This window comes from Aquila chrysaetos, chromosome 10 (genome assembly GCF_900496995.4).
Source record: "Aquila chrysaetos chrysaetos chromosome 10, bAquChr1.4, whole genome shotgun sequence".
Taxonomy (NCBI): Eukaryota; Metazoa; Chordata; class Aves; order Accipitriformes; family Accipitridae; genus Aquila; species Aquila chrysaetos.
In genome coordinates, this window is record NC_044013.1 from 7499556 (window position 1) to 7520490 (window position 20935).

General features: G+C 37.3%; 1 protein-coding gene across 7 annotated transcripts in view; it reads left to right on the forward strand.

Moving 5' to 3' along the window:
- NLGN1 (neuroligin 1) overlaps positions 1-19284 on the forward strand; it is a 406306-nt gene extending 387022 nt beyond the window's left edge. For 4 of the 7 annotated variants that reach the window (XM_030028718.1, XM_030028717.1, XM_030028720.1 and 1 more), the window contains 3 exons: positions 8435-8647; positions 13243-14032; positions 15034-19284. In XM_030028718.1, coding sequence (XP_029884578.1) covers positions 8435-8647; positions 13243-14032; positions 15034-15856 — 1826 coding nt within the window. In that variant the 3' untranslated portion in view covers positions 15857-19284. The remainder of the gene's footprint in view (positions 1-8434; positions 8648-13242; positions 14033-15033) is intronic. The other 3 variants (XM_030028719.1, XM_030028721.1, XM_030028723.1) reach the window with 1 other exon arrangement.
- The last annotated feature ends 1651 nt before the right edge of the window (positions 19285-20935 follow it).

Consider the following 20935-nt stretch of genomic DNA (forward strand, 5'->3'; position numbering starts at 1 on the left):
CTTAAGGCTTACTTGTACCTTCCGATACGTGTCAGCACATATCACTTAAAATCCTGTAAAATTAGTTTCTGCAGCTGTATTTCTGAGACTAGTCTTGCCTCCTCCTTTTCTTTTTTCCTTTTACAGCATATCCAGAAATCAGTATTAAAGATCACTTCTAGTGGACTAGCCCTATTGCTTATATAACTCTTTCAGAGTATCTCTGAGATTGTTATCAGACTTTCATTTGACTCTTCAGTAAAGATCATCTATAATAAGCTGCTATAGAGCTGATCTCTCTGCTGATCATTTGGGACCGGCTATGTTGTATTTAGAGTAGAGGTCTGACAAGCAGAGGGCAGCTGAAGCCCTCTTTTATCCGTGCTCCCTGCCCCGAAGCCAAAACGTTGGCTGCCAGAACTGCCTGCAGAGCACAGAATAAGTTTACACTTCCCACCCCGATACCAACTCTACCGCACGGGCTTAGAGAATTGCTTCTGTGCAACTCGTCTCCGCAGCTGACGGGACTGTAACCAACATCTGACTTTTTGTATTCTCACCGTTGCCCCGCGTCCGACAAGCCGGCCACACGCTGCGGGAGCTGTGACCCGCTAACCGGTCACGCTTGACACGTGGGCTGGGAGAGCTGGAGAGAAACACCACCGCACCGTGCCGTGCCGTGCCGCAGGCAGAGAAACCGGCCAGCTCGGTTCTTTACAAGCAAACGTTGACCTGCTTCATCGTGTGGGCCTGCCCCATACCACGACCCCACGTGCAAGCATGGGATTATCATAGCGATACGTGAATGTCTCGCCCATCGAGAATACCCAGAATTTGAGAGACTGCCCACAACTGTCCCGGCATGACAGAATGGAAAATAACCATTGACCACACGGAGAAAAGGCAGCTTAAAGCTTTTGAAAGCACTCTCTGACTTTTATAATCTCTTTACTGAAACTTTAAAGGCAAAGAGAGTCGGCCTCTTCTCGCAGCCTTCAGCGAATGCTAGAAATTATAATCTCAGACTCTTCCAACATCCACGACATACTTGCCAAGAATATCACAGTAAATCTAAGCATTTTCCTTCCTTCTGTAACGGTTGAGGAAAATTTTCCAGGCTAGGAAAAAATCTGGCTTCATCCCGCCTTTTTTTGACATTTAAAGGACTTTGATGTAGCCCGTGAAAGAGAACCTGTCTTTTGGAAAAAGACTGGGAGTTAGCCTGCTTTGGGCTGCATTGCACCCAGTGAAGTCGGGCCAATACATCTTTGACAATGGAATGAAGTGCTCCGGTGTGAGACACTTCACTCTTCCGCAATCTGCCTCTATACTACAAGTTTTGCTGTAATGCATCAGCGCTGACAAGTGACAGATGCCAGACTGAAACAGCTGTAAGGGACTTCTGTAACTTGTGGTGTTCAGTTCGTTTAGCCTCTCGCGGGAGAAGAAATTAAGTAAAATGCAAGGAAGGGAAAACTTCTGTTGTTTCAAAGAGCCACAAGGAAAGGCCAGCCTTTTTGTAGGCTCCGGCCACTTCACTGATATTAATTCGAAGGATTTGGTGCTCTGGGAGGAGTGTTAAAAATTCTAACAGTAAACCAGCAATGCTGGAAAAGCACATCAGAGTTTATACCTCATCACGCACTTTTCTCCATGTATACTTTCAAAATGCCAAAGGATATAGTTACAAGTTCTTATATTTACTGATTCAATTCCTGTAAATTCTTTACTCTGGTGAAATGTATGGGAATTTCCAAAGGCTAACTGCTGGGGCAATAGCACTGGCCAGTGAATTTGGTACTGTTGGTATTTTTAAGCAATTCGACCTCACAGAAGCAGCACTTTAGAGTTTGGTAAGTTAATGAATTACTGCAGCTGTTTCGCATTACTCGCAGTACGGTTTATTGTTCATACACTTAACCTTGAAGTACTGTTCTTACAGTGACACAGCTTAATTAAGACAGTTAAAATAGTTGAGCTGTTTCCTAGTTTTTTACCGAGTGACTGAAGTTATGTGAATAGTGGAAACAACTACGCACAAAAAACTTTTCAGCTTCTGAAGTGTTCCTTTTAAGTCAGCCATATAGCCCAGCCATATTGAATGGATGGATTTTTATTCTATAAGAGTGTCTTTGTTAAAAAAAAATATTTAAAATTCCACAGCTAGAACATTTGCAATTAAATTGGCCTCATATCAGAAGCCTTCCTGGTCCCCCCCCCATCACTTTGATCAGTGTTATATGGCACATTCTGCTCTTTTGGTAGTCACAACTTGATCACCACAGAAATGCAAGCCTAACATCCCAAAACAGAGTTTTGAGCTGAAAAAATCAGTGCAAGCTATTTGTATGGAAGGTACTTGTCCTTAATTTATAAAGCTTATGGTATGACATCAGAAAATATAAGTAAGTTATCGAACAATTTATGTGACCGGTCACGTAACCTTACTATGAGAAAAGTGAATCGTTTGCAAATATATGCATATAATGTATAGAATTGTAGAATGGTTTGGGTTGGAAAGGACCTTTAAAGGTCATCTAATCCACCCCCCCCTGCCATGAGCAGGGACACCTTCAACTAGATCAGGTTGCTCAGAGCCCCGTCCAGCCCGACAATGTACATCTGAACAAATATTTTGCAACAGAACGTTTGTCTTCTAATTGTTTAAAAGTACAGTGTGTCCACCTGCAAAGAGTCTGACATATTAATTTATCTTCTATACCTAAAATTAAAATGAATTCTGTATATAAATGCACTGTCTCACATATCTTAAACAGCCAGGAAAGAGTGCATAAAGATGTAGCATGATACGTTGCACATCTCATGGAGTTAAGCTAAAATCTTGCACTTCTGAAATCATTAGCCTTATTACTAATATGCACGTGGCAGAAAGCTACAGAAACAGACAAGTACTTTGCTAATGTTGCAATTACTTTTTTGTATATTAAATGAATTTGATTGATAGAAAACTCCTGATTGAGCAGCATTTTCAGAAGACTTGCTTACCTGATTCTCGAGCCGAGGTATATTGCAGATGTCTACAGAGGAATATTTTTCTTGCACTGAATAGTTTATATTCTCCTACATCTTCCTCATGGGAGTTCCTAGTCCTTTTAGTCACCTTACCCCTTATCCATTACTAAAACATGCTATTAATATTAGGATGTGCTGGTCAGCAAAGCGAGGAGCGGTATCCTCTGCTTCATGAATATCACATATACATTAATGTTCACAGTGCTGCTGCCCACGTAATTCATTCAGATTAGTTAGCTGATGCGAATTCAAGAGAGATGTCTAAGATGAAAACAAATGTGCTCTTTAAGTTTAACCATATTGCTTAAAATTTGCTTATCTTGCTCACATTTCTAACTGAGTAGGTATAGTTTAAAGGGCAACTGAAATTTTCTGTACATGGCAATTACCATTCAACATTAATAGAGGGTGTCAAACTAAAGTTCTAACCAAGGAACTTGCAATCCAGAGGGAATATAAATTCTTCCCTCAAAATATGTCCTGTATTCTTCCATTATGCATCGATGCATTTATACTTGTACAATTTAACATTTGCTTTTAACAAAATAAAAGATGACATTTGACTGCATAGGGAATTGTAACTGGAAACGTAGCTAAATTATGATAACACATGCCTAAACAGGTGGGTAATATTAAAGTCTTAAGTGTTACTGCTTTCAGTAACACAGTTCTTTGAAAAAAACCCTTTAAGCATGTCAGACCAGTTTTTGTAAGCTCTTGTGTTTTATTTTTAGAGTAGCATTTGTTGCTGTGTATTTCCTTGCAGGCAGATTGGGTTTTTTGTCCAACAAGACATTCTGCCCTTACTTCCATCCAGCCACGAAGGTTGCTGGGTTATGAAACACTTGTATGGACAGAACTCATCAGAGGGAAGGTTTGGTTCTCTGTGATGTGAAATGGCACTTGCATAGCCACCAGCCTGCGCCTAGTCTTTTACTGCATCAGCGGGTCGTAGCAGTCCCTTACATTAGGAGAAATTCTGTCTTGGCCTTCCCCTCTGCGTTAATTTGAATGTTCAAATTAGGCCAGAGCTTAAAATAATTCAATCTACTAAGGTTTTCAGGACAATATTTTAAGTTTCCCAGCTCTATTCTTTTATTTACTCTTCAAAAATGCTGGAATCATATTAGGAGAAAAAAAGATTTATCTGCATGGCAAGCAGAAATCATTACCCAGGCAGATAAGCCTATAAAGTATTAAAATTTATCTTAACACAAAATACAGGGCCTGGTTGTGGCACACTCTGCCTATTTGTCTAACGGACATGTAACAGAGAAATGGTCCAAATGAGCTTAATAAATCTCTTTCTTAAACTCACAAAAGACCACATCCTCACTTCCATAATTCTATTAGAGTCTGCTCCTTTAGAGGAGATAAAAGGAGAGATAACCTCTCCATTCAGAATATAAAATAGCAATTGTTCAGCTGATGATTGGAATATTGCCAGTAGAAGGACTTAATTATGGAGCAAAATTAGCTCAATCTGACCTTTTTAGAGAATAATGCAAAAATAAGTTTTTTGCAAATGTCTTCCTGGAATAACTAAAATAAAGAATAATTTACCTCGCTTTTTTTACAAGAGCAAAAGGTGCTACGGTACGATAGCAGTGTTCGTGGTGAGATGACAATCCAAGGATAATAATTAGACAGCATTTGCAGAAAGAGATAATATATTTTAATAGACTAGCTGATACAGTTTAAAAACAGTCAAGCTTTCAGACACACAAGCCCTTTTCAGCAAGAGCAGGTTCCCCTCTATGAGTCAAAATTGCTAGCTTAATAACTAGATAGTGTAATGATTGTGTCATAGAAATGCATAGAAATGTACGGTATCTATATTAATTACATACTGAAAGCTCCTCTAGGGATGAGGACAAAACATATTGTTGCAATCTCTGTTTTATCTAAGCGATAAACAGGAATAAGTACTTGCACCCACAGACCTGCAGACAGGGTATGATGCTGTGTGTTCAAGCATTTCTCTACGGGTGTTTACTTAGATGAGTTTATCTGTATTCAGGCACTCCTTGCTATAAAAAAAAAAAAAAAAAAAAAAACAAAAAAAAAAAACAAAAAACAAACCACAAACTGGAAAGAAAAACCTCATCTGTTTTATCAGTCCTATCTCTGATTTCATGACATTCTGAAGGCTTCTAAGCCATGCTGATACTACTGCATACAAGAAAAAAGGCATGAACAGGTGGCGATATTAACAGGCTTCTTATGGTTCTGAAAAATGAGATAGAAATGTTTCATGTCATGAAAGTCAACACCAATAATCATCCATCTTGTGTAGATATGGAAGTCAGCCAATGTGGTTCTTGCTGAGGAAGCATGAGATATTTCTTTTGCATCAGAGCTGTTGCTCTGGACACAAGTCATAATTTGTCTAATATAGATGAATGAGGAGGATATTACTAATACTTCCTTTTTTCTTTCTTTTTTTCCTTTTTTTTTTTTTTTTTTTTTTTTTAACATAAACTGAAAGCTCCCCCTTCTGGCACATTTCCTGAACTGAATGCAAGGTTCCTGATGTCTACTTTTAGCAACAGGAGACATTTCCTCTTTTGCTCTCTTTTTAAGATCTTTTTTGCAAGGATTCTTTTATAGTTTCCCAAGGATTTCCCATTTCCCCATCAAGCTTCGGGGCTTGATGTGAACTCATTTAACAGCAGGGGATTGCCCTAAGGCTTTACCTATAATTTTAATCTGTTGCTTTTCCAGGCAGAGACTTATTTGCTTCCCACTTTGCTGCATATTATACAGAGTATAGAAAACAACTTTTTCAGAAACTTTGCGTGTTAGCATTTGTTTTCCTTCGGGGCAATCACTGTACCTCAGCTATAACCCTACCACCTATTTGCCTGATAAATACCTTGGAATCACTTTGTGAAATCTACAGGATCTTTTTGAACCAATGCTGCAGCTCTGCTGAGAGCCGATCCTGTCCAGGCTCAGGGGATCTGCAAGCCAGGGAAAGGGAAAAAAGCAGAGAGGGACTTGTTTAGGGCACAATTTTGGTAACTGCTCTCTTCTCGTTGCTGCCTGTGTTTCGAGGACCGCCACTGTCAGTCGTTCCTCTTATCCCTTAAATCAGCGCAGTCACTTGTGTGCTTAGTATGATGGACTGATTTGTCAGTCGTATACTTATGCAAAGAAAGGGGAAGACTTTCGCAGCATGTGCAGCCACAGGATCCTGTAGTTCCCATAAATGCCTGCATTTTAATTTTGTTACAGTCACTGGTACCATCCCTCAACTCCAAGCAGGCTGACAAAGGCAGTGAGACTGGTTAGGGAACTTTCATTAGATTTGCTATCATAGATTCAAAGACATCATCTCTCCGTGTCCTTAAAAACTATTTATGGGGGACAACATTTTACTGGAGCGTGAAGACAGGAGTGCGTGCTTCTGTGCAGGAAGGATTATACTGGGGCCATCCTTTCATGTAGGCCTGAACACCAGCCCCTCTGGCTCCACAGAAGAAAACAAAAGAGAGTGAAGCAGAGTAAACCAACATGATAGTCATCTCAACTCAGTACTGAGCTGTAGTAGTAAAATGAGAATGAATTAATTACATTTATGACTTCCTTTCTGGGCTTTCCCTGAGTATCAAGGTGCTATTTTCTTCTGTGGTAGTGATGCTACTTTGCTTTTTGATGCAGTTAAGTAGTAAATGTGGCAGGTTTTAGTTGTAAAACAGTGGTTATTTTAAAGTCTAGTATCAGAGCAACAATTTACTATGGCTACAGTGAATGAAGTATGCCCATTAGACTTGGTACATTAGGTCTGGAAGTGGGAGAATTGCTGGCCTGGCACCTTACGCCACTTTCCTGTTCCTTCTCCATGGTAACAAAAATCAGAATTGACCTACACAAAGCAAGCTGCTCGCCCTAAACGGAGCATAGCTCAACTACGGAGGCAGCGAGGCCAATTAGCTTTCAGTGCAGTTTACAGCGAAGAAGGTCTGTTAGTATAAATGTCTACACATATGACAGAATACCAAATGTAAGCTCGCCATTGGAAGTCAAATCAGAATAATAATAAAGTAATGAATGACATGTTCAATATATACGTGAATATAGGTACATGCATGCACCTATCTGTATTCTTGTTAAATCCTTACTTTATATATGTGTACGCACACGCGCCTGTCATCTTAGAAATGTCTCGAAAGCTGCTTTTATTGTCGTAATGAAACAGTAGGACTCCTTTGAGAGCCATTTGTCTGAAAAACTACTGTAAACTTCTTTTGAGTACGCTGTCTGCACTCAAGAGAGTTAAATCAGTAGAACTTTGACGAGACTAGAAGACCCACTAATATCTAATTAATGTTGAAATAATTGTTGTGATGGTTGCATTTCTCTACAAAGCATGTACTGAAAAACAGTTAAACTGTCGATTTAGTGAGCATTAAATGAGTTTGGTATGCAAATGGAGGTGCTGGGCTACTTCATAATGCTGCTATTATTTAAACATTTGTTTATTAAGCTGAGAAAATTGGAAATGTCAACAAATGGGATCCAAAAGCAAAGCAACGTCTTCTACCAATAGAGACTTTCTTCCATGTTTTTATTGTCCACCTTTTAGAGTCAGTAGGCTCGAATGACAAGAGTAACAGCAATACTGAATATGAGGGTACTGCTGGGAGTAAAGTGTAAAACAGTCGTTCCTGCACCTGACACGTTCCACCATTTTTCTTCCAGTATGAGTAAAAGGGAGCAATTCTTGTGCTCTCTGGATTACCGCTGAGCTCTTATCTTTTTGATGTTAAGGGGTCATGGGAACAGCTTAAATTCTCTTTATCCATTTAATGTAGATTCAGTTAACTCAGGTTAATGACTGTGGGTTGGAGCTCAGGGAGCGGAGAGCTACTCACATTGTTCAAGCCACCTTGTCCTGTGACATAAACTGCATTTTTGGGGGGAGAAAAGAGGAAAAGAGAGTGTGTTGCTGGGACATAACCAAACACAGTCTACAGAGAAGTGTAACCGTTGCCTCTCCGGCGTGCGCAAAGCTCATGGCCGCATCTAAGTACAGAAGTGCAATACACAGTTGACCAAATCACTTACAAAATGACTGCAGCATATCTGTTTGCTAAACCTTTACTCTTAAACTTGGTACAATCACCATGAAGTCTTTGGGAGTAATACATTGTGACCTCTTAAGACTTAGACGAGTATTTTTGCCCGGAATGTATGTTTATCTTCCCCACATTAATATATCATGGCCAAAAGAGTGAATACTAAATAATTTGTTTCAGGAAGAGTGCAAAATTGCAAATTGTTGTCCAGTGAATATGGAAGATTATGTAGTTGCATAATATTTAATGGCATAGACTTTTGAAATCTTACTTCGAAGATTGCAACAGTATTACGCAGAAAAGCACTTGCTAACCCTTTCTTTTTTCCTTTACCTTCACAGGATTTTTGAGCACTGGGGACCAAGCAGCAAAAGGAAACTATGGCCTCCTTGATCTAATTCAAGCTTTGCGATGGACTAGTGAAAATATTGGGTTCTTTGGTGGTGACCCATTAAGAATAACTGTTTTTGGATCTGGTGCAGGCGGTTCATGCGTCAATCTGTTGACTTTATCCCATTATTCTGAAGGTAACCGTTGGAGCAATTCAACCAAAGGTATTATGCAGGTTGCAAATTTTGACAATTTTGGTGTCTGCATGCCACTGCCATTAGTACTATGTGATGCTCTGTATATTCTCTTTGTTCCTATGAACTGTTGAGTTCAGCTCAATATTAAGCCAACTTTTTAAAGGCTGTACAAGCCACCTTCTCCCTCAGCTCTTCTGTGCATGTTTAAATTTTGGTCACTTTCTTCTTTTTCCTATGGAGCTTTGTAGAAACACTTTATAGCAGACTTCTGAACAGCATTTTCTCGGTGCATCATTTTTGTCTCTTTTCTTTCCTACCTAAGGGTGTCCCTTTTGGAAGAGCAGTCAGTCATGCTCACAGTAGATGAGGTCATCTATATTCAGACTGTCATGAAAGGCATGTTTAGTTTCTCATGAGGAGCAGAATTTAAAGAAAACTAAAATGACACAGTTTCTCTTTTCAGGCTAACAGCTGAAATGCTTAAAACTATTATTTTCTGTGAAGGAAACACGTATCTAGTTCAGAAATCTTTTGTCTGAAAGTGCATGAACTTCACTTGCTGTCATCTAATGAAAGAATAGTTGAATGTTCTGCATGCATGATCCAAAATTGTCAAAGCATCCAAGTTGCAAATGGATTTTCTTCTATATGTTTTTTCCTATTCCATAACTAACACCTTTTCTCTCTAGTTGAGGCAGACAGCAGGAAATTAAAAACATGCTGTTTGAGGCACCCAATTTTTTTTTCCTATGAGTTTTGCACCACAGTTCCACACAGTTTCTCTCATTTGCATGGCTATTGCTTATTGATCACATTACTTTTGTCTCACTGTTTTCACACATTTTTATCTGTATTGTTTAGTTTTACCAGGGACATCACACTGTGCCCTGTGCATACAATCCTCCACTAATTTATATTGCTGTACCTCCATGGGGGACTAATTGGCCAGTCATAAAAAAATAATTCCACTGACATTAAAAGAGCTGCATTTACCCAAAGTCATGATGCAGAGCCCACTGAGGTCAATAGAAGTGACAGATTCTTTAGATCAGGCCTTTACACTATTTTAAATGAGATAAAAATATAGCTTTTACAAGAAAACTCTAGTGGAAAATAGACTGTGGTTTAAATTTTAGTCTATTTCCACAATTTGATTTTTAATGTAATCCTTTTTTCCATAACTACCTGCAGTTAAATAGGACATATTTATAAACTGGCCTATAAGAACGAGATGTAAGCATCATCTCATTACGCTGTAATGTGAGGGTCACCCTGCACCCTCTTTTTTCATCAGAACTCACAGAAATAACTTTTGTCATAGAGGATTTAGCTTAAGGTTGAATGAGGAGACCTGGTTTATCCTCCCCTAACTCTTACTTGATCTTAATCTTGATCTTGATGTAACATGACATTAATGCGAAATGCCACATTTACAATATCTGGACAGACATGTGTTGCCTCTTATCAGCAAATTTTACCCTGTCATATTCTAACACATGGCCAGAATTCTGCCAGGAGCAGAATTTGTTTGAGGAAACTGATGCAGTAATTTGCCGACGTGGCAGATCAAAGGATTCGGGAGGGGACTGGAGAGGGCTTACGGAGGTATACTTAAAATGCGATTGTAAAAGTAAATGTTTGAGGATTTCTTTTATAAGAAAGCAAAAATATGCTTTATTGAAATTTGGATTAAACAGAACAATGTGCCACACCCCCATGTATTTTATGTTTCATTTGGGGCTGGTTAGACCTGCCATTAAAAAAAAGTGTTAAAATAAAAATTGGCCAGCTTCAAATAAGAGAAGTTACTCCAAGTTTTCAAACATTTTCAAATATCTTAACATTTTCGAAAAACCTTTTGTTTCACATTATTAACCAGTCTCTTTCATAAGCTGTAAATTCGGATGCTCTCTTTGCTTCCTTCATTTCCCTTTGAAAGGATCCCGTGGTAGTTGAGAGGAAGCATTCAGCCTGTTTCAAGATGGTGCTGTTCATAGCTGCCCATCTGCAAGTGGGCAGAACAGCACCCATCTTTAGAAGGTGCTCTGAAAATGGAGACAAATATATGCAAATTATTATTATTTACTTTGGTGAGACTTTGAATAGGAGTCACAAAGTTATATGGTCCATTGAACATTTAAATCTTCTTTTCATCAGTCTGAAGCCCATAAGCTATAATAATCATACACATTATCAGATAAAAATGTAGTTTTCCATCCTGTGTGGTACCAATTTCTGCCAGGAATTATGTGACAGAATGAAAATAATTTTTCATACTGTTGTTCATTTTTCACCAAATGGTTTCAGAGGAGGAATATTTCCGTAAGCATTCTTCAGCAGAAGGAGGGATGTTTAGTTTCATTTCCTAAGATAACTTTATGGCCAGAGAGCGACCACTTTTACTTAACCCAACATTTAATCACTTAGCAAGCCATAGTGTTTATATCAGCATTTTCTTAATACATAGCTTACACTTTCTGTCCTTGTTCAGAGATATGTAATAAAGCAATAAAAATAGATTTACACAATATGCAAAAAAGAAACATTATTAAGTATCATGAAATACGTCTTTGTGAAAATTCCATTTTGTCGTTTAGTTACATTTATTACAATGCCTGGATCCTCTGCGGTAATTTCACTGACTTTGAGCTGATTTACACCAGCTCAATATCTGACCTTGTAAACATGCAAATATATTTTTACCTGCTTTATAGCTCAAGTTCTTTCATATTTTTTACTCATATCTTACAAGGAAATAATATCTTGGATATGACTTCTCATAAATTTAAGGAGAGGCTTGAGTTTACGTATTTCAGTCCCTACACCTATCTGATTTTAAGACTTTTGGATTTGGACCTAATACAGTCTAGAATGATTTTAAAATTCCTCAGAAGCTTGTAAAATGTTTCCTGCCAGCAACTGATTCCAACTAACTTCTGAGCGTACAGGGTCTGGTACTGCAATAGAGGCTGTAAAGGCATGTCTCTGACTTGATTTAGAGGCTATGGAAGTTTTTTATCAATAGAAATATGTTATTTATCAAAGTAAAAGCCATCTTTTGCATTATTGGAATAAAATTCTGAGGTAAGCTGAGCACCTTCACTCCAGTTCCTTTAGTGGGAGTATCCAGCTATTCATCAAGCATTGGACCGAAGACACATCCTTAGCAAAATTGAGGGAGGCCAGATGTCACTTCCAGTCCCTAAGCAACTCTACCAAAGTCAGTGAATTACCCCAGGTGCCTATCAGCATAACTAAAACCAAATTTTGACCCATAGATCTTAAATCAGCATAACTTACATATGCTATAGACCTTTTTGTATCACCCACAGTGAGCTATAGGAGGTAGGCTCCAGTATAAAATATTTGCTAGTAATTAGTGCAGAAGATGTGCTACTGAAATGAACTGGATGCACTTCCATGAAAATGCAAAAAAACAGAAAGGTTACAATTAACCTAAATATAGTCTAGGTTTCCAAGATTAGAGATGAGCATTACTTTGCTCAAAGTTCGGACTCAAAATCTCTTTCAGAACCCAAACTACCCTCCCCAAAGGGAGCAGGAAAAGGCAAAGCCCCAACACAAAGGGAGCACAAGAAGTATCGGAACAAGGGTGGAGTTTAGATCGCATTAGACTCAAGAGCAAAAAAATTGGATTGATTCATTGACTGCAAGGGAGTGAGGCTTTCATCCATGATATGCTCAAAGATGCTTACAGAAGGGAGAGGAAAATGTCGATTTAAACATATTTTGTTATTTCTATGAGTAGAATTCCTGGTCCAGAGTGCTAGTTAAATCAGCATAAATTCAAATTAATTGCACTGAAGTCTTTGGGATTTGCTACAAGTTTATATGCAGCGCCAGATCATACTCTCTCTCTCCCCTAAATGAATAACTGAACATATGTTTAAATCTCTGAATTACAAAGCTAAATAGTGTAAAATATATCATTTCCCTTTTTATGTAAGTGTGATCACTATAAACCTTCATTAAAAAGGCTCCTTACAAGAAAGGATCTTGACTCTTAGACACTTATAAATTTAATAGCTGCCTAGTACCTTCTCATCTGTTACTCCAGAATGTAAACTTTTGCTATGATATACAATTCAAAAGCACTGCACCTCTCAAACCAAGTTTAATCACAAACAAAACATTAAAAAGCAGTATAGTGGGTTTATTTGACACAGTTGTATGCACGCATGCTGCTGATGGCTTGAACAATATCCAGAAATTCAGTACATTTCAGAGACTTGTTGGCTTTTCCTCCAACCTATAAATTGCTTTAACTTTAGGAATTTCTTTCAAGCTAATAGTGTTACCCTACATAAGGTAACGCCACTTCTTTTTCTTCTTGAGTTTCTTTGGAAAATCTGTTCCTCAGCTGGACTACATTGAGGTAGAATCATTTGCTTCAATTTCTGCGCATATTGCATTTATTTTGTATACATTACCTATAGGTACAATGACAGTCAGGTCTCACCATCTTGTGTATTAAGTACTATTAAGATTCAAGTATCTCTTCTCTAAAAGTTTTCTATTGTTTCAAAGAACTCCTTTGAATCTTTCAAGTATGTAGCTGTTTCAAGGTCACTTCAGTAGTTTTTAAATATTTCTCCCCACAGGACTTTTTCAAAGAGCAATAGCTCAAAGCGGAACAGCTCTCTCCAGCTGGGCAGTTAGTTTTCAGCCTGCAAAATACGCCAGGATGTTGGCTACAAAAGTTGGTTGCAACATGTCAGACACTGTAGAATTGGTAGAATGTCTACAGAAGAAGCCTTATAGAGAACTTGTCGACCAGGACATTCAACCAGCAAGATACCATATAGCCTTTGGACCAGTAATTGATGGCGATGTGATACCAGATGATCCTCAGATACTGATGGAACAAGGAGAATTCCTCAATTACGACATCATGTTGGGAGTTAACCAAGGGGAAGGGTTAAAATTTGTTGAAAATATCGTCGATAGCGAAGATGGCATATCAGCTAGCGATTTTGACTTTGCCGTTTCTAATTTTGTCGATAACTTATACGGATATCCTGAAGGCAAAGATATATTGAGGGAAACTATTAAATTTATGTACACGGACTGGGCAGATCGACACAACCCTGAGACCAGAAGGAAAACACTGCTGGCTTTGTTTACTGATCACCAGTGGGTTGCACCAGCTGTGGCCACAGCAGATCTTCACTCAAATTTTGGATCGCCTACATATTTCTATGCCTTCTACCATCATTGCCAGACAGATCAGGTACCTGCATGGGCAGATGCAGCCCATGGAGATGAGGTTCCTTACGTACTAGGAATCCCCATGATTGGTCCTACTGAATTATTTCCTTGTAATTTCTCCAAAAATGATGTCATGCTAAGTGCGGTGGTGATGACTTACTGGACAAACTTTGCAAAAACTGGGTGAGTACCAGATAATGAATAGTCTCGTATACAAACTCAGGATATAATGATGCAGTGCTTTCCCTTGGTTATCTCCCTTAGGAATGCCTCTGTACTTGCAGGATGAATAAGAGATTAAGAATTGGGTTGGATATTTATGTTTATTGTAATGTCCCTCAGCACACTTACACATTCTAGCAAATAGAGGGAAAAATTATCTTTGCGAACATTCTGCGTGAAGAAATTAAAAAAATACTCTGTACACAAAAATAATTGAGGGATCCCCAGGACAGTGCAAAACCGAGCATTTAACATATGTGTATAGTTAAAAGTGGTTACACTAGGAACTGACTTTACCCCCGACAATAGTTTCATCCCGTGAGACAGAAAATTACCTAAATATTGCATCAAATATAATACAGCTTATTTTAATAATGTGTTTGGGTTTTTTTAATTGACACTTCTGACTATAAAATATGTGACTTTAAACTTGAAAAGTTTTATCGTTTTCATTAATTCTTCTCTCACTGGTCGTTCAAAACACTTTTCTACTTTCGGGCATTGGGCTCTGAGTCACTGTGTGTTATACTGAGTTACGCCCTGCCGTGGTCTTTCACCTCTGGAAGGCCACAGATAACTGCAGATGAACCGAAATGCTGAGCTTCATGAGTTTTACGTTACTAAAAAAGAAAAGCTGAGCCTGATGTCCTCTCACGCTGGTCTCTCATAGATGTTTGTCCGCACTACCGCACTGCTGGCAGCCTGTCCTCAGCAGCAAAAGAGTTCAGTGTGAGAGCTACTAGCGTTTTGGGGAACTAGGGAAGTCGCTGAAGTCTATGTAAAAGAAGGGTTCGTTTGCATAATGCTGTTTCTAATCAAGATTATTAAGGCCTCTAATTTTAGGAAATAGCATTCTGCTCTGTCCAAAGGCAGACTTAAACATTAGGTATAAAATCTTAATTATGTTAATTTTATAATTCCTTTTGAAATACTTTGTAACATTGGAGATTATTTTTTTTTAGCGACCCAAATCAACCGGTGCCGCAAGATACAAAATTCATCCATACAAAACCAAACCGTTTTGAAGAAGTAGCATGGACCAGATATTCTCAGAAAGACCAACTGTATCTTCACATTGGATTAAAACCACGAGTTAAAGAACATTATAGGGCCAACAAAGTGAACCTTTGGTTGGAACTGGTACCTCATCTGCACAATCTTAACGACATTTCACAGTATACCTCTACCACAACTAAAGTGCCATCGACTGATAATACTTTCAGACCAACAAGGAAAAATTCTGTTTCTGTTACTTCAGCCTTTCCTACAGCCAAACAAGATGATCCGAAACAACAGCCAAGCCCGTTTTCGGTGGATCAAAGGGACTATTCAACAGAATTGAGTGTTACTATTGCAGTTGGTGCATCTTTGCTGTTCCTGAACATTTTGGCCTTTGCAGCATTGTACTACAAAAAAGACAAGCGGAGACATGACGTTCATAGGAGATGTAGCCCACAACGTACTACTACCAATGATCTTACCCATGCACAAGAAGAGGAGATAATGTCCCTCCAAATGAAGCACACTGACTTGGATCATGAATGTGAGTCCATCCATCCACATGAGGTGGTTCTTAGGACCGCCTGTCCCCCAGACTACACGCTAGCTATGAGAAGGTCTCCTGATGATATTCCCTTAATGACACCCAACACCATCACAATGATCCCCAACACTATACCAGGGATTCAACCCCTACACACATTCAATACATTTACCGGAGGACAGAACAATACTCTGCCCCATCCTCATCCCCACCCCCATTCACACTCAACAACCAGGGTATAGCCAGACAAGATGAAACAAACTTTATTTTTTGATGGATTACAGTAGGTGATATTACTGAAGATTACTTGGCTTTCAACCTACAAGACTCTTACTATTTAAATATGGAGGAATATTATGTGAATATACATATCAAGAACTTTGGGGGTTTTGAAAAAAATGAATTGTACATATATCAAATGAACTTAAGAAACAAACAAACAAAACAAACAAAAGAAAAAACAAAAAAACCCAACTGTTTGCAATTGCTTGAAGCAGTTGTCCTGAATGATACTTTTTCATTCACATTCAAGTATTAATTTTTTGAAGATTTAAGTTACATAATGGAATTAGGCATGTGCAACACAAACAGGAAAGAACTATGACTGAAAATTTTAAAAACCTATAAATATGCACAAGGGACACACTAATGGAATGTCAGATAATTTTCACCAATTTTTATTTGGACCTGTTTTCTTGTGTAGACCATATTTACATATTTGAATAAGTACACAAAGCACCAATGCTGTTAAGGCCTTAGAAAGGGGCTCATGCTGAAATCTGCCAGTCAAAGAAGTTTTACAGCCTGGCAGGTACAACATTATCACATAAGTGCTGTCAGTATAAAAGTTGTGGGAGTAAAGGAAACTGGATATTTTTAGCACGATGTGCATGATAATTTATATGCTTGGTGGCTGTGCTGCTGATTAAGCCGTAATTAAAATTCTTCTCATCCCATTGGAGTTTTTAATAGAAGCTTTCTCCATCAATTGGCACAACCTAAAGAAGTTTTTTAAAGGGGCAAAAGTAATTACAGTAAAATATTTCATGGTAGCTTCAGAAATAGAAGGAATCGCAACAGTTCTTAAAGGTATTTATGGCATTCTAGGTATACAGTGGTGAACCCTCGCTGATACGAATCCCAGACAAAAAAATCTGTATTATTAATGTTCTTTTTCCTTTCCACCTAAGTAATTTCTAACTTTAACATAACTATAACTTTAATGGAGTGTCCTTTGATGAAGGTTTTATAATTTGCTGTGATTTAGTTACAATATATTTAGTTCAAATTGGTAAGGTAAAGTGTGTCCAAAAATTTACTTGCAATGATATTTTGCAATACAAAAATGCCCCAATATTACCGCTCTGATTACACCTTTCAGTTTATTGTTTAAACTCATGTTGCATGTTACAAAGTTTACTTATAATACTTTAATATAAAGTTAATTCCCTTTTTGCTATACATTAGCTTTGCCATTCGAATGAATTCTCTAGACCAGATGGCAACAGTGTAGAAAAAGAGGGTATGTAAGAACGGGGAGAGAGCCAACAACTGGAAATTTTAAAATCGGAATACTACATACGTTTGTGTGATTTGAAATGAATGTTCTAAAAACACAAGAAATTTTTCATTCCCCTGTTGCTTTCCAGTAATTATATACCACGGTCCTTTCAAAATGTTTGTATATGTAATCAGATGTACATTTATATAAAAGAAATAATTGAGATGGACTTAAGAGCACATCCCTGATAAATACTTTCTCTCTTACCTGTACTATATTTCTATTAGACTAAAGTTATGTGATTTTTTTTTACATTTTTTCAAATTACTAGCAATTTTGATAGTTTGTAAGATAATGCGAAGAACTTTCTCTGACAAACTAACTGCAGTAACAGAAACATTTCTTTTCAGTTACTCTTTTTCAAGAATGAAAGCTTATTACACACAAAAATTGTATACTACTTGATGGAAAATTACTTTGTACTTCTTGGCCATATTACTGGTCACTGAGTGAAATAAAGATAATCTGGATAACGAATATTATTCCAATGCTAAGAGACCTGATCTTTGCTCATTAAAGAGCTAAAATGTTTATTGCTGTTTTGTCATTTTTTAATGAAGTAATGGTAACTGTCTCAAATAAAGAGTAATATCTTAAGACCAGTCTGGTTTTTGAAGACATCAGCATGCCTTCTACAACTAATACAACTGCATATTTATGGGCCAGTCCCACCTACAACCATTTCTTTACAGAAATACTGACATTGTGACTGTATGATGTCATAGTATTACATGCGAATCTCCCTTAGTTTTCAGGAATAACTTAAAAATGCAAATACCAACACCCCCAAAAAAGCCAAGGAACAGGCCTAATTGAAATAAATCTGCAGTATTCCGTGACGGGAAAAAAAATCATCTGGGTTTTATCTGGGTGATTGAACTTTCATAAACGATTGCTAGGAAGTTCAAAGCGTGTTTGCTAGCATCAAGCACAAACGTTACTACTGAAGCTGAAAGCAAAATAAAGTACTGCAATTTAAGTCATTTTATTTAGCTATTAAAAAAAAAAAAACAAACCAGAAACCTATGTATTTAATTAGTGTGTGTTACAGTCCCCAGTTTTAAATTAAGCTCTTTTGGTAGAAGCATAAAAAATAGTCTTCAAAATCCAGGGCGGTCTGTGTGCAATTTCTGCCTGATGTGGTTGTGCTTTTAGACTGTGACCTGCCAATGTAAACCAATAAAAAGAATTGTCTGCCATCTGATAATTATTGTTTAATAGGAAGATTGTATTTTGCTATGTTGATGAAACAAAACAAAAAAATACAAAAATATTGATGGCCATAAAACAAGATATTAATGAAATATGATTTTATGTGCTTTTCTTAACTTTATCAAAACCAAAATAACTTTCTACTATAGTTTATTTGTGGCCATATATCTATATATCTCTATATATACAGTATCTGGTAATTGTTTACTTTTATTAGTTACAAAATAAACGATTTAGGTAAACCAAGCATGACACTACACTTTATTTCTGTCAGCCAACAGTATTTAAAATGTGAAAGATGAAGGCAACAACACAAATTTTATCACTCCCGTTTGGAAAAAAAAGTCTATTCCTGTGATGCAGATACTGTGAATGATATTTGAGTGGCTACTTTATAATTACATTACAGCAGCTGGCTTTCCAAAAGTAAGATGGTGTCCCACATTTTAACACAACGTTAAGCAAGACCAAGAGATGTTTTAAAGATGAAACAAAATAAAAATATAGGAAATGCTTTTGGAATTTCTTCATTATGCTTCATGGAATATAAGTTTGTTCTTTTTAAAATAATTATCCTTTTGATTTGTTTTCCACGGTAGCCTACAAGAAAGCAAAACTGAGTGTGATATTTAATTTCTTGTATCATCCTTGGACCAGATTTCCAATAAAATTAGGATATCAGTCAGTCTTTGGTAGTTCAGTAAAAATATAAGAAGCCTGCATTTATTGCTTTCACACTTTTGTAAATATGTTTGCAGACCTTTTTAAGAAAATGTAATCTACCATTTTGAGAAAAAAATAACAACGGAATCATTGTCTCGTTTATCTATTAAAATTACAGGCAATATAATGTGCTGTGCTGACATTTCTAGGAGAAATAAAGCAGATAAAACCGCATTTTGCTCAATGGTATCTCAGTTGGTTACACGTGGTATTCTCCACCCACTGAAGACTTGCAAGGCATGGATGAACTACCGGAATATAATGTTCCATAGGAAAATGTAGTTATTTTCATTGTCTCTACTGAACGTGGATTCCTATGTCACAAGACTTTAGTTATTGGATATTTTGGTTATTGAAACACCCTGAAAAACGGATGAATAGAGGTCTAACAAATAAACATGTTACAGCTTTAAAGACACCGCTGCACAAAATTTCTGTTGCCAACTTCACTAAGAGATGAAACAGCTGAATTCACAGGAAGCTGTCAAACATCATGGCATTCCTTTGATGTTTGTAAGTTGTTAGTTTTTTCCTGTGGTGTTAGTTTAAAATATTGGCCTTCCCCCCCCCCCCCCTTTTTTCTAGTAATGAACTGTTACAGATGATTGCTTTTTAATGTAAACGAACATTAGATAACTTAATTATTATTGTGAAAATGTGCTCCCAAATAAATTAGATTAATGGGAAATTCCCTGCAGAGGTTTTGTTATTTTTCATCCAAAGCTTTTGTCAAAATGTCTGTTGCAGCAGTTCTGCTTTTTTTTTTTTCAGTCTGTAAGCTAAGGGACTTTCTCCAAATAACATTAAAAATTTCTTTTTCTATTGAAGTAACAACACTATAAGATTAAGATGTCCTTCTGAGATCTCCAAATAAATATGAACAATTTGAAACATGGCAAACGCGCTTTTACTCTAAACATTCTAATTTGATTTAATTCTGGCACGTCAATACATTTGTATGTAGACTAGAAATTAGCAGCATTTGATAAGGCATCCAAGAGAAGTACGCAGCAGAAACAATGAGTTAACCACCAGCCACGCACAAAGTCCCTGTTCTCTTAGGTTCTGTTAATGCTATTGTATAATTGATTTCTTATTAACAGATTCAGTAAAAACTTAACTTTGTGAAATGGGAAATGGTTAGAACAAACTAACGAACTTTATCCGGTGGAAAATATTTAGAAAAAAATGTTGAGAATCACCTAGGAAGTGTAGATTTTTATGCGCAACCTGGCTTCACTCCTTTTTGTTGATGTTATAATTCTCAGTAATTCGTACACATGGGAAACTATAATTTCTGTAATAAGCTTTAGTTTCTAAAAGGAATTTAAGTATTGTATGTAAATTGTGGATTAAAGCCTATTCTGAATTTGGTTTCCCTTGCTATTGGGATCAATGAAAAGCCTCATAGAAACGCAACGAATTTGTACAAGCAATTTTCATACAGTATCTTGAAATGTTTGGGATTTTTTTTTTTCATTTGAAGATCAAAGTGCCATCACAGCAGTAAAAGCCATGTAAGTATTTGTTTCTCAGAGAAAATGCCTTCTTGTATATATATGCATCTTTCTCTGCACGTGCACTACTCCAGCCAACAGAGATTTCAAAAAACTTGAATAAACAGGGAATTTTACCTTTTTGCACCATGCAGAGTCAATTCAAAGGTAAATGCAGGTGCTCAGTGTGGAGGTAACACCGATACCTCGTTCTGCATTCTCTGCTGTTACTGACCAGATGCTCAGCTGATGACATTTTTTTTAGCACCAGCTGAATTAGTATTTATCATAGGACCATTGAAATCAATGAAGCCCTGACAATTTACACC